Below are 13,497 nucleotides of genomic sequence, written 5' to 3' on the forward strand. Positions count from 1 at the left end.
TGAGTACCAAACCTGCAAATCTGGTCCAACCTGGTACTTTACATGTGGATTTAATTTTCAGCATGTGACAAGTCCCATTAATTACGAAAAGATCACTCATGTTCTTAAAGCCCAAGATCAGGTGCCTTCTGTGCCTGGGGTTAGACAGCTTGGCATCTTACATGACTAAGCCCTGGGGACTTGATCCTATAAACCCTTTTCCATGTGATTACCAGAGAACTCCCAGGATTACTTACATGAACATACAAAATGGATGCAGTGAATTAGATAAAAGACACCAGTTTCCTAGGATCTTTTGTCCAGTTCTTGCATTTAAACTACTCTTGTACTTCACAAAAATCCTTTTGCCGATGTGGATTACTCTTTTTCAGGCATTAGTACCAGCCATACCAAGAAAAGTGCCAGGAGGTTTGCCAGCAAAGCTGTCCATGTTCAGCTCTAGCTGCAAGACTCCTGCAGGGCAGGCGGCTTCCCAGCCACCCCTCCCCTTTGCTGGAGAGAGGATAATTTGTGCCTTGTGGGAAATGAATCTTGACGGGTTCCAGAATTTCTCCAGGTACCATCCTCTGGCACTTCTCCTGAGGCTTCCATACCCCTTCATACTGATAAACCTTGAGGGAACTGCTTGGGTAACTATTCCTAGGCCCCCCCTTGCCTACTCAGGGAATGCCAAAAGTCTCTTTCAAAGCCATTTTTTCCCTAAGAAAAGAATCCCATCCTTAGCTCACCTGCACTCCCTTTTTTTTTAAGGTTAAATATATTTATTTTAGAAATAAGTAATCTTGATGGCTACTTACAAGCATTAATGCTAACTTCATAGTAAGCTGATAAACCCCACAGTGTTTTACCTCTCCAGTAGGAACAACATGTCTCCTAGAGACACGGCATTCACAGTCAGGCCTTGGCAGCTTAAGAGGCACATGCTGAAAAACCCCTTCCCAAAGACGCATCCTAGCAGCCAGATGTAGGTCAAACACAGAATAGCCAAGAAAAGCAAAAGAACAAATGGATAATGAAGAAAGAGTGGCAGCACCACAAGTAAACTCGCTCCCAAGCAGCCCAGGTATCTCAAGCCAATGCCATCTCAGCTACCTGGGCCCTCCAACTTTCTTCATGTCTTGCAGATTGAACGCCCAGAGGTGACCTTCAGTCACACTTTAGAGGCTCTGAGGAGTGCATCAGCACAACCTATTCCTTCAGTTTAATGGCCTATTGTAGTGACCAAAACATATTTCAAAATGGCCTGGCTCCAAAGTTATCACAGCTCTGTTTTCACAAGTACACTAAATACAGCTGAGACTACCCACTGGTGGAAAAATCACCCTTAAGTGGCTGCATTGCTTCTGCAATGATAAGAGCCTTGTTGTGAGCACATGCAGCCTACATTCCCATTCTCCAGGACGAGACCCAGAGAACTCTGACAGATAGAGATTTAACAGTTTCCAAAAATGCCTTATCTTGTTCAGCTGCTACTTCTGCCTTAGCTCAATGACTGGAGCCAGAGGGGTCTGGCTTCAATGGGCTTTTGATCAAAACCCGGAGAGGTTTGAACGCCCGGTGGCTTCTTCACGCAGCTTTTCCCTAATTATGCAAACTGGCTCAGCCACACAAGAGCCAGGAGTAATCCCAGGTGATTCATGCAAGCAATCTTAGCTAACCAACACAGTTCTCCTGGTAAAAGTGTGCATATAAAATACTTGTAGTGACCTGTTCCAGATCCCGCAAATGAAAGAGAAACTATTTACACTAAGTTAATCCTGTGAATTCTAGCAGCATGACTGCAGAGTTAAGCAGCAGAAACAATGTTTTTGTTTTATTAACTGGACTATTTATAGAATATGATTTGCTTTTCTAGAAATTAGTGTGTTTCATTTCCATACCTGTAAAATAATGAAATTTCATTTTGGGGAAAATACATATTCAATCATATCCTTGAACCTCCTGAGCTGAATTAGTCTAAGAACTTGCAGCTTATCACATGTAACAATGCCCAGCAAGAACAGCACATGATCCAAAGGAGAAATTACCACTGCCCCAGCAGCCATGATGTACACAGAGCAGCCGATCAGTGGCCCAAATGAAGCTAGAAGAGTTACACTGTGCAAAACTTGAGATACCTTTCTAACACACCACACAGCCAGCCTTGCAAAAAACAGCTGAAGAATTCACCTATGGTGAGTCTCTTTATTTCTAGATCTGGGCGTGTAAGAAGTTACTTGTTTTTCATCACTGTCCTGGTACACTTAAGCCCAGATTTTGCACTAGAGCTGATACACTTTCATACCAGCTTTGCAAGGCTTCAGTGCTGGTGGTGAAAACATTTAAGACTGGCACTTTAAAGGCTTGGCAAGTGGCTCACTTTATTCATACATTCCTTTAAATAAAAATATTTCCCCCACCCCTCCCAGCTCTCTAGAAAGATTTATTAACTATCTGTTAGACGCTTCTCTGAAACAGACAAATGAGATCAATGTTTTAGCATCTCCATTCTACAAACTAAGAAACTGAAAGGAAAAGAGATATCCCATTGTCCCTGGTGCTGTGTAGTTCTATATGGGGTACAAGCAATGCAAGTATGTGATAGCAGAGCAGGACATTAAATGCAGAGGTTGACACCTCCACTACAGACTGGCAAAGGGACAAAGATATTTTGCAGGAGGACTTCTACATCATGATTTGGTGTCAGGAAATACATGCAGAAAGGGACAGGTTCTCTGGTATTCTTAGTGCCATGTATGAAAAGGAAAGCAAACTTCAGCTGGCCAGAGATTTGGACCAGTAAAGGTTCCCAATGTAGAAAAAAAAAATAAATGTAGTGGATAAGATGGAATAGAGTCTGCTTCAATACGTGTGTGAAAGGAAGAAGCTGATTCACATGGAGGCCCCACATTGATGAGTTTTGTCTTGGTGACAGAAAGTCACTTTTTCTAACCTGAGTCATAGCTGGATGTGTAAGTGCCATAGAGCAGCACTGTGTCTGTGGTGCCATGTTCTGCTCTGAACAACTTGAAGGCAAGATAAAGTGGAGAATTGGAGCCTACTCTTTTGATTCAGTAGCATCGATGAATTCATCTGTATGATGCAGGCTTAGCTGATGAATAAACACCTACTTAAATTTAGGCCAATATTTAGGTACTTCTCTGAATAAGAAGCCCAAAAGAGAAAGCCCAGAATAATTCAGTATTTATTTTAATATAAATAAAAGCTAGACCCAAGGGGGTGGGGAGAGGGGGTAATTTTCCCCCCCATTCTCATGATATGTTCCCAATTTGCCTAAGAAAAATACGGGGCGGGGGAAACAGTTAGGGTGTCCAGGAATTCTTGTAGCCATGATTAATGTTTCCTTTTTCTTACACATCAAAGTTTTCTATCTAACTCTTAAAAAACAAACAAACAAACAAAAACCAAACAAACCAACAACAACAAAAACAAACAAAAAAAGAAAACCTAACTAAAGAACACCAACTTTCAGCATCCCTTCTCCCAGATCTGGATTCACAGTACACTTCATTTTATTCTGAAGTGCTACAGAAATGGGACATACAGGGCATGGTAGCTCAGCCTCAGGATTCAGCATGGCCAGCATGCAGCTGGGCACTGTAATACATCAAATGAGAACTGAAAATCATCCACCCTCTCTGTCACAAAAATTAAGTGGTTTTTTTTGTTGTTGTTGTTGTTTTCTTCTATACGAGGTGCCAAAAAGAAAGGATTGATGGGAATAGGTGAAAAGAAGATCTACTCCAGCTCAACCAGGAGCTACAGGATCGACATGGAATTGTTCAGCAAAGTTCTTTGACGTACGTCACGCAGCTTCTTCAAATATGAAGCTCATTACTGGCCACACTCTGTGATGTCGAGCTATTTAACATTTGACCTAATATTTGCTTGACCTAAATACGCTGCAGGATTGTTGCTTGGGCACCACCTACCAAAATCAAACCCTGCTTCTAAAAAAGCGGTGATTTAAAAACAGGCAATTCCTGCCGCAGAAAATAACCTGTTGTAAGAGCCGACGCATGGAGCAGGCTCAGCCCCTCTTCTACCCCAGTTTTACACCCCAGAGAGCCCTGTTCAATTCTGCAGGGGTAGCTCCTGCCTGACTTCGGTGTGCAGGAAGCAGAACCGGGCCCCGTCCCCGCAAGCCCCGCACTCCGCGCTGCTCCCTCTGCCGGCCCCGCCGCGGGGCTGAGCCCCCGCCCGGCACCGGCACCTGGGGCAGGACGCGTGGGGAGGAAAGAAGGGAAGGAATCCTGCCCTCACCGACATTTTAAACTGCCGGAGAAAATTTTCTAAAAGATGAGGAGACTTATTTTAAAAGCCGGAGCGCTTCAGGCTGCAGAAGTTAGGGGATTAAAAGCAGATTTTAAAAACATTCACGTTTTAAGATTTTGGAGGGCAGACAGCAAGAGCCCCAGAAGCTGATAACAGGCTGTTAAACTCCACCTTATATGAAGAATCTAAACTAAGTCATCAGAGAACAAAAGTTGCTCCTTTCTGATGGTTGCCATTTCTGCCCCAAACGTAGGTTTCATGACAGCAAATGTTTATAAAAGCCATGAGCAATTAAGAAAAATGACTAAAATAAGCTTCATCTCTGCAGAAACCTGTCAGAACTCTGAACAATTGATACTCTAGCCCCCTTCAGGGATACTGTTTCAAATTAATCTGAATTTTACAGACCTACTTTTATTTGGCACCAGAATCATTTCACCAGTTTTGATCCTAAGACAGCCTTAATGGATCCTGAAGAGGAGCCACAGGCAGGTTTGACATTATAACCTTTAATCACAGAGAAGTTCCATATATGTTACGTAGTAGCAAAGAGTTTTTGTTAAGAAGAGATTTGCCTTTCCTCACAGTGTTCATAGTGAAACAACGGTGCTGTCTTGTGGCACTGAACAAGAACCAACAGGTTCTAGTATAGGCACTCCTGAAATCAAAAGTGAAACCAGCCAGGTCTATCTGAAAGAGATTATAAAAGGAAATTCTCGTGGAAGTAAGTGGTTTGAATTATTTTTAGGCTCTAATACATTTGAGTGATGCTGGACTTAGCAACAAGGGGAAGAAAAAAGAATAGGGAACCCAGAAGAAGTGAGCTTTTCCTGTGCTCTTGGGCTTGATTTGCAGCTTTACCACAAACCTCCTGTTAATCCTTTTTGTAAATCTTTTACCATCTTTGTTGTTCATTGCTTCATTTTGGAATTGAGGAACTTCCTTCACTTTATTTTGTATATTTGGACTGTATGCTCTGCTATAGCACATGTCTATATCAAAGAGCATAAGGAGCCTTCACAACAGAATGATGATCTAACATACTGCTTGAGTCTCTACAGAGATGCTGAGCACCTTCCACAAGTTAGGGACATTCTCCAATGCCCAGGAGAAACACGGTACCTTGTGCAATCAGACATGGTCTCCACAAGGTAAATTGAGGTGGTTGAAAGAGATAATAGCTCACCTGTAGGGGTTCTGTTCATTCACCCTCAAGCACACTCACACAGGTATATCCCCTATGTCAGATTTAAAACAGATCAGGCATTAGGTGTCATCTAAAAACCTGTTATCAGTACTTGCCTCAAATAATTCTACCATGGTTCATCACAGCAAATGAAAAACGGTTTTGTACCTCTTCAACAGCTGAAAAAAACCAAACAAAAAAAAAAACATACAACAACAACAAAAAAAAACAAAAACGACAACCACAAAACAAAAAACCCTAGCTGAACACTAGACTGCCCAAAATTAAGTAACAGGACAGACATTACTAACTTAGGACATCAGCTCATTCTCACCAGAGTAGCAGCACACACAAACTCTACTCCACACCCCCCAAGTGAGTGGGAAGGCTGCCTGCTGTAAGACCTCACTGCTGGCTTTGAATCCAAAACTAAATGACAGCAGTGAATTGAGACAAAAGCTCTCCAGTCATATTCTTTACACCCATGTAGCATTTGAAATAAAAGCTCTGTGTGTATGCAGGGATCTATAGACAATTTGTAAAACTGAATCAGGACACTACCCATATACATTTCACAGGAGTCTTTGGCCATACACTTCCTATCTGTTCTCATTTGTGTAATCATAAAGTTTGGGTGACACCTGACTGCCAGCAGGGCTTACTGTAGGTAATACCACTTCCACAATACATGATCCAACACAGAATCATGATACCACCCAGTACTACAAAACCACAAATTATATAACACAAGGATTTCAAGAGGACTTGGGTGTAATCAGGGATCTTTCTTTCATCTTCAACCCTCATGTTTCCAGCTGATCTGGTATTACTGAAGGCCAGAATGCTCCTGCTTGCCTTTGTGGCACCTGAAGTTCAAGGTAGTGATAGAAGAATTGGCAATTCTCCTTCTCTCATTCTTCTGGAAGAACAGGCTACCCAGCCCAGTCCAACCCTCTCCCTCATCCTTTCCCAGACCCATAGACCTCCTATATGCAGAAGCTCTGCTCTTTCTCTTTTGCTGAGCAGGAGAACAGCCAGTTGAGGAGTGAGTGTGGAAGCAGGACCTGCTTTCACTGCTCTGCACTGAGGTGCCATGCACATCCTGCTGCCTGGTTCTGCAGAGAATCAGGTTTGCCCACACTCCATTGAATAGATGTCTAGTTTCAAGAATATTATGAGAGCATCAACACCTGATAGCTTTAGCAGCCCGTGCCTAGAAAATCACAGTATTAGGAACATGTCAATACATTGCCCATGCCATGGGGATTCATTTCAAATCTATACCACTGCTCATAGGAATCTCGACCGCTACACTATAGTGACTCCCCTAACAGCTCATATCCATTACAATTATGAAAACTTGGCTGCACTTGAGCCATAATCCTTGGTTCTGATGATATGAATGTACCACTGAAAGACGAAGACCAGCTCATGTGAAAGTAAATGTGGGGAATACTTACTGTAATACCTAAAGGTCTGGTAATAATATTGACTGTATTTTCACTGAAGCAGTTATACATTTTGGCAATACTGTATTTCTACTGCATATCTCTTGGACAGGCTACTGGATGAGATGGAGGATGCTTAGAAATAGTTTTAACATGAACATGGCTAGACCTTTGATCAAACAAATTTACTAGGGCAATCCACACGTGTAACTCTGACTACTGTGGCAGAGGAAGATAGACATCTAAAGGCTGCATCAGCAACTCCTATTGCAGTGTCCTGATCTTTATAATTTTGGTTGCAACTATTCTGAAAATCAAGCACTTCCACTCAAAACCAAATAAATGAAACAGACCAGGACAAAAAAAAGCACCCTGTTCTATTAAGAAGCAAGCAGCAACTGCTCCTTAGAAAAATAGAGGAGAGGAGAGGAGAGGAGAGGAGAAGAGAAGAGAAGAGAAGAGAAGAGAAGAGAAGAGAAGAGAAGAGAAGAGAAGAGAAGAGAAGAGAAGAGAAGAGAAGAGAAGAGAAGAGAAGAGAAGAGAAGAGAAGAAAAGAAAAGAAAAGAAAAGAAAAGAAAAGAAAAGAAAAGAAAAGAAAAGAAAAGAAAAGAAAAGAAAAGAAAAGAAAAGAAAAGAAAAGGAAAATTAAGAGCCTTGGAGCATGATTTTTTGTTGTTGGGGTTTTTTTTCATTAGATTTGGTATTACCAAATACAAAACTCTCACTGACTGAGCTGAGCCAAGCACTACCCAAACCTGCAAGGTACCAACACTGCAAAAGTAGGTTGTAACTATAAATACTGTACTATAACTAAATTATTTAGTATACCACTGAACTGCAGGCAAGACAATAGTTTGACTCTACTTACTGGCCAGCTGTAGAATTGTTTTACTAACCAAACGAAAAATCTTAGACCTATGTATCTCCTGAGTTATGGAGAAATCTTGAAATTCTGGATGCATTTTGTTGCTATAATGAGCCACTCCAAAAGCCCAGAGGGAGTCCAAACAAGTATCCACGTGCCCTGGTGTTGATCCTATTGACAGCTTTTTGGAGTTAAGGTCCCTTTCTGAGTTTGTTACAGTGGCAGTCTTTCTAGAAATACTTCTAAGCAGTTAAGAAATGTAAAACATAATAAAACAAAGGTTTAGTCCTAATTTGATGCTGTAGAATGGGGTTGCTTGCTTATGTTATATAACATATAACCAATTCAACAGCCTCCCATATAAATATCAGCAACTTGAATTCTAACTCCACACAAGCACTCTCTGACCGCCAAGAACAGCTTTAAGCCATGACAAGGTTGTCTAAGCCCTAGATGGAGTGAAACTATGGAATATTTCTAGCAGATTTCTTACATTGTAGATGTCCTACAGTGGTCATACATGTGCTTCTTAAATGGATCTCAAATTGCCACATCTATTTCCTACACAGTCATCTAATGTTTAACTAAGGAATGGTCAGCATTCCTAGGTTCAGCACTAGGCTTTATCACAATGTCCCCCTCCAAAATGTACAGTATTTCTGCTGCTCATGTTGAAAATAAATTAGGCTTTCTTTTTCTCAAATTGTTAGAAGCCACCTTTAAGTGGAGATCAAATGTTTTGTGTGGATTTTATTCTTTTAAATCAAAGAAGGGAAAAATCCCATTTTTGTCTAGTGAGTCTATTCTGGATATGCACAGATGGAGTGAAATTATTTTGTGGTGTAACTGATAAGGAAAGTTAATCACTAGATAGAAATTGGTTGGAAAATAGATTTAAATGGCAGAGCAATATAACTTGCCTTATTTGGCTGCCACCGGCAATGCAACAAAAGTAGCACTCCTGAGATGCAGAAGAGATGTTTATAGCAGGGAAAATAACACAGAGACAGACATGCTGAGGTCTTTTTATCTGATAACTTTGTGGTAATTGCCTTTCATGCCCTGTGGCATGTAGGATGCACTAATTTGGCATTCAGTAAGTACAGCAAAGAAGCATAATGCAAACAAAGAAAGTCAAGCTCTATGCTACTGCTGTACCTTACTACAGTACCACAGCACAGCAATGTTTGCATCATCACAAAGTTTGAGGTAGACACTTCTATGGGCTGACATCATCCTTTTCCTAGAGTCAGATCTGACTTCCATCGGTGTAACCTGACTGGTTTTACCAGTTTTTTCTGATCAGCTGTGCTCTGAGGTCTGCTTCTATTTGCTGGCTGAGATTTTGCTCTTGGTTTGAACCCTGAGTGTTTAAAGGTATTTCTTCCTCTTGTCCAATTGTCTGCTGACTTCTCCTATAGAGAAAGTAGGGAACCTTCAAAAACTGTTTCTGCCAAAATCCACATGAATTTTTGTCTCTGAATTTACTGGATTTAGAAATTGTCTCCATCACCCCTTCCTGTCTCTTCACTGACTACTGCCTAAAAGCAGTCATCAGTATTGCTGAGCATAACTCAGGTTCCAAACACTTTCTTCTGTCAAACAGGTTCTTCAAATATTCTTGATTTACATTTTGGGGTTTTCTCCTGTACTTTTTATACAGGCAGTATCTCATCTCTTAAAAACCACATACAGCTGTGAGCATATGTGTTGCCTCTTTCTCATAATAGCTGACCCCAAAGACAGCAAGCATCTACTTCACAGATACTCATTTAGCATCCAGACTCATCACTTCACATAGCATAATTGTGGGGGAAGAATACCAAGGACAACAAGAATGAAAGAAGAATGCACTAAGGTACACCAACAGATATGCACACATGCACAAATCTGGCATATGCTCAGTAGTTTTTATTATTTGCTGTTTCTAATCTGGTCACACCCCTGGTCCCCAACCCCATCATGAAAGATCTTATCAATGTGCTGCTCTACACACCCAGCAGTCTTTTTCACAAAGATTAGGCAGCAGATGCCAGAGTGAGATTTTGTTTAATAATACACTGAGGCAATAATCATTAATACATTGATCAATTACATCCTTATGAATTGGGTAATGGAGGCAAGGATTCACCTCTGCGGAAGGTAAATTCAGCTCCCATTGCATTCAGCACAAGTTGTATACGTTTCCATAAGGGGTGAGTCGAGTGCAGAGGGTTTGGTGGCTGCTGCTACAGCAAATCAAGTAAGATGCAACAGATGCAAGGAGAAATGGTTGAAGAGGGGCAAAGATAAACTCCACAGTCTAAATGCCAGGTTTGCGTGTATGCCAGCTGCTTTGCAGCACAGCAGAGAGAGAGAGACAAACAAATTCTTACCAGGTTTAATTTCCAGCAGCTTCAGCCTGGAATCCTCAGGGGGATGCAAACGCCTCTTTTTGCGCCAGCAACGTGCTGGGTACGTGTACAGTTGACCTGGGGCCAGACCTGAAGATTAAAGGCAAAAAAATAAAAGTAATCACATTTCAGTTTGTAAACCACAAGCAGAGTCTCTAGCATCTTTGTTCTTGCACTTCCAGCATTTCCTTGTTGGAGGGTTTGGTCCTGCAACTCAAGAGCCAGAACTATGCATTCAAGGCATCCAGTGCTCCCGAGGCTCCTCAGTACCTCTTGGGATCAGGCCTACAGAGAATCTAGGTCTCACTTGTGCACTTCACTCAACTCACAGAAACCAGAGATGCACATAAATAATTTGTGATTTCTTCAGGGTAAATAAAATTTCAGACTCTTCTGGGTCACAGGGGCAATGTCTTCTCCATGGGCACAGAAGGCCTCTTGGGAAAGAAGGTATGAAGTCCTGACACGCAAATCAGAAGGTTCTGATGCACAGAGCACCTCAGGAAATGTGTGTCTTCCAAGTGGGAGGAAACCAAGATCCATGACGTCTGGCTCTTTGGACTCTGTATTTTTGCTTAAATGCTGGACTTTTGCTTGAAAACAGATTGTTATTCTGGTTATTTCCTCCTCATGCCAACATCTGGGATGAGGGAGGAGAAACAGAAGTAATGCCTATATTACTGCATTCTCCATTGAATTCCATTTGGCATTGCTGGCTTTTGAACTGCCCTGGCTCTCCCTTAGCCAACGTTCAAGCTATGCCTTGCTCTCTTGTATTCAGAACACAGCAGGGCTTCCTGAATGCATCACTACTAGGGATTCAGAAGCACACTGCCAAGTGCTTCAAAGTATTCTCAACTGCCCCAGATACTCATGACACACTGAAATACCCAGCAAGACAGAAAAGCTGGACGAATTTAATTCTCTCTTCTGCTTCCCCTGCCCTCTCCATACACCAATTCTGCTTTGGCTCTTCCATATCTGAAGCTGTACCAACAATGAACAGCTGGACAGCATCAAGGGGATTCCAGTAAAGCAGAACAGCTCAAGCGCAGCAGGATGGCCCAAAAGGTCTCTCATCCCCTCTAAAGCAGCCAGGAGAGTGTACCAGCTTGGGAACAAAACTGACTCACTGAAGAAAATGAGGTCAACGAATACAACAATACCCTGTTACTGAAGGGGAGAGACAGGGGGAAAGACACAACAAAATTACTCATCTGAAGGGAATGGCCTAATCAAATGCTGCAAGTGAAGCCTAAGCCCCTGGTTTGAAATATTTCAGCTGTTGGGAATATGAGTTCAGATCCCAGCACTTTCTACCTACTTCCAAGGCTTTGGTGCATAAACAGAGCACCCACAGCACACCGCCTGAGGATGGGTGAGCAATGGAGTATTCACAGACATCCTGGCTGATCCAGGGCACTGAACTGGGTCTTTTCACACCCTTATTTCATTGCTGCACAGCTTTCTGGCCATCATTCCCACCCCAAGAAGGACACGTTTCAGAGTGGGGCACTTAAGACTGGTTTGCAAATCATAATGCGAATAACTAGCACTTGTACAGCATTTGCACACAGTTCTTCATGGTACTTTGCAAACATTAACCACTGCAAACAATTGCTATTATGATGAGGTGGATTGTGCCTGGCTCTGATGTGAGTCATTAAAGAGGTGGAGACAAGAAGCCTCACCCTTTCACAGCAGGTCCTGTGCAAGACCTCACTCACAACACTGAAATGATGGCTGCTACACCAAAGCAGTAAGTCAGAGAATCAGCCCTCCATTGCACAGGCCTCCACAGAGAAGTCAGTTGAATGAAAGAAGCACCATAGCTATGAACATTTGTCCCAGACAGACAGGTGCAAGGATCTACTGCAGTTTTGGGGAGTATCTGTTAATGTGGGTTCAATTATTGAGCGCTCTTATATGAATTAGCAGTTCTGGATTCAGCCTGGACCGTGAAAGCCAACCACAAATGCTGAAAGGCCAACAAGAAACAAAGCAAGTATCCTTGAAAAGACAGAGGTGGCAAAGCCTCTTCCCTAGAGGATGTATAGCCCACTCCAGGTGGCAGATAGATCAATAAGAGATGGATGATCCAACATCCAACATGCCTTGAGCTAAGCTCCCTGCTCCTATTCACAATAGCCTTGCTCATTAACATGCAGCTATTCAATGAACTTAAAACATACAACAGACCTCTTGATCCAAACTCATCAAAAGCTACCTTCAGCTCTCCACCCTGACCCCCGTCTGTGCTGGCTCATATGAAGTGTGGATCTTTGATTGTTTACACAAAGGAGAGGCAACACAGAAAGGGTCAGTTCTGAATGCTTTGAATCCCACCCTGACACAGCCAGTCTTGCAGTGCATATGGAAATAATGCATATACACATTTTACTGTCTTCTGTCCTGGCTCAGTTGTCTCTCAGTCTGGTGCCTTATAGGGCAACCAGAGAAGGTTCCAACCATTTGCTTATAGAGGAAATAGCAGAACCTGCTGTGAGTTATGTTGTTTATCTCATTAGTGTAGGAGAGCCATAACTCAAAGCTCGCGTGAAAGGCCAGAGGAGGAGAGGAAAAGAAGAAGGGAGTTATGTGCAGTATTATGTGAAATTAACCCTGAACTGTTTATCATGAGATGCAGTTTTCTGACTCCTTTAACAAAGAGGACAGCAAGACTCCATGTTAATATGCTGAAATCCTTACTCGCTCTGTTTTTCAAGCCCTCTGTAAGTGAAAATTGGTCCTGGAGTTTTGCTATTTGCCTATATGCAGTTTTTCAGGTTAGGAATAGTGAATGGCAATGAACACAGCACATCAGACGGATACCAGGGTGGTTGGCCGAGAATTTTCAGAGCCCTTCAGTATGGGCATACAGGCATTGTGTGCAGCCTGAAAACAAGCATGCTAAAACTGTAGAGGGATGTTTTGAGCCCCCATATACTACAAGAAATAGATGATGCAAAGACACCCAAGGGAGCACTAAATGAGCTAATGAAAACCAAGAAAGAGAAGAAATATAGGGGAGGAAGGTTGCTTCATTTCTCACTGATTATTCTAATTCAGAATAACAATGGCCTAAGATTTGATGGCCAATGAAGAATCAGAAAGCTTGTTTCACTTAAGACTCTCTGTGAAGAATGTTCCACCATAAGTCCACACAGAAGACCTGCAGGAGAAAGTACATTGATCTCCTTTTGCAGGTTAAGCTGCTGAACAGTTCACTTTCAGAAGTGAGGAAAGAATGATTTGCACAGTGAATTTGGTCAAGGTAGTCCAGAGAGCTTGTGGCTGAGAAAGGCAAAGAATTAATATTTCTTAATTCCT

General features: G+C 42.2%; 1 protein-coding gene across 4 annotated transcripts in view; it reads right to left on the bottom strand.

Moving 5' to 3' along the window:
• Positions 1-13,497, bottom strand: part of DPF3 (D4, zinc and double PHD fingers, family 3) — a 95,425-nt gene that overhangs the window by 79,378 nt on the left and 2,550 nt on the right. For all 4 annotated transcript variants that reach the window (XM_009999723.1, XM_009999726.1, XM_009999725.1 and 1 more), the window contains exon 2: positions 10,150-10,257. In XM_009999723.1, coding sequence (XP_009998025.1) covers positions 10,150-10,257 — 108 coding nt within the window. The remainder of the gene's footprint in view (positions 1-10,149; positions 10,258-13,497) is intronic.

The sequence above is a fragment of the Chaetura pelagica genome, unplaced genomic scaffold, assembly GCF_000747805.2.
Source record: "Chaetura pelagica isolate M959 unplaced genomic scaffold, ChaPel_1.0 scaffold416, whole genome shotgun sequence".
NCBI classification, from domain to species: Eukaryota; Metazoa; Chordata; class Aves; order Apodiformes; family Apodidae; genus Chaetura; species Chaetura pelagica.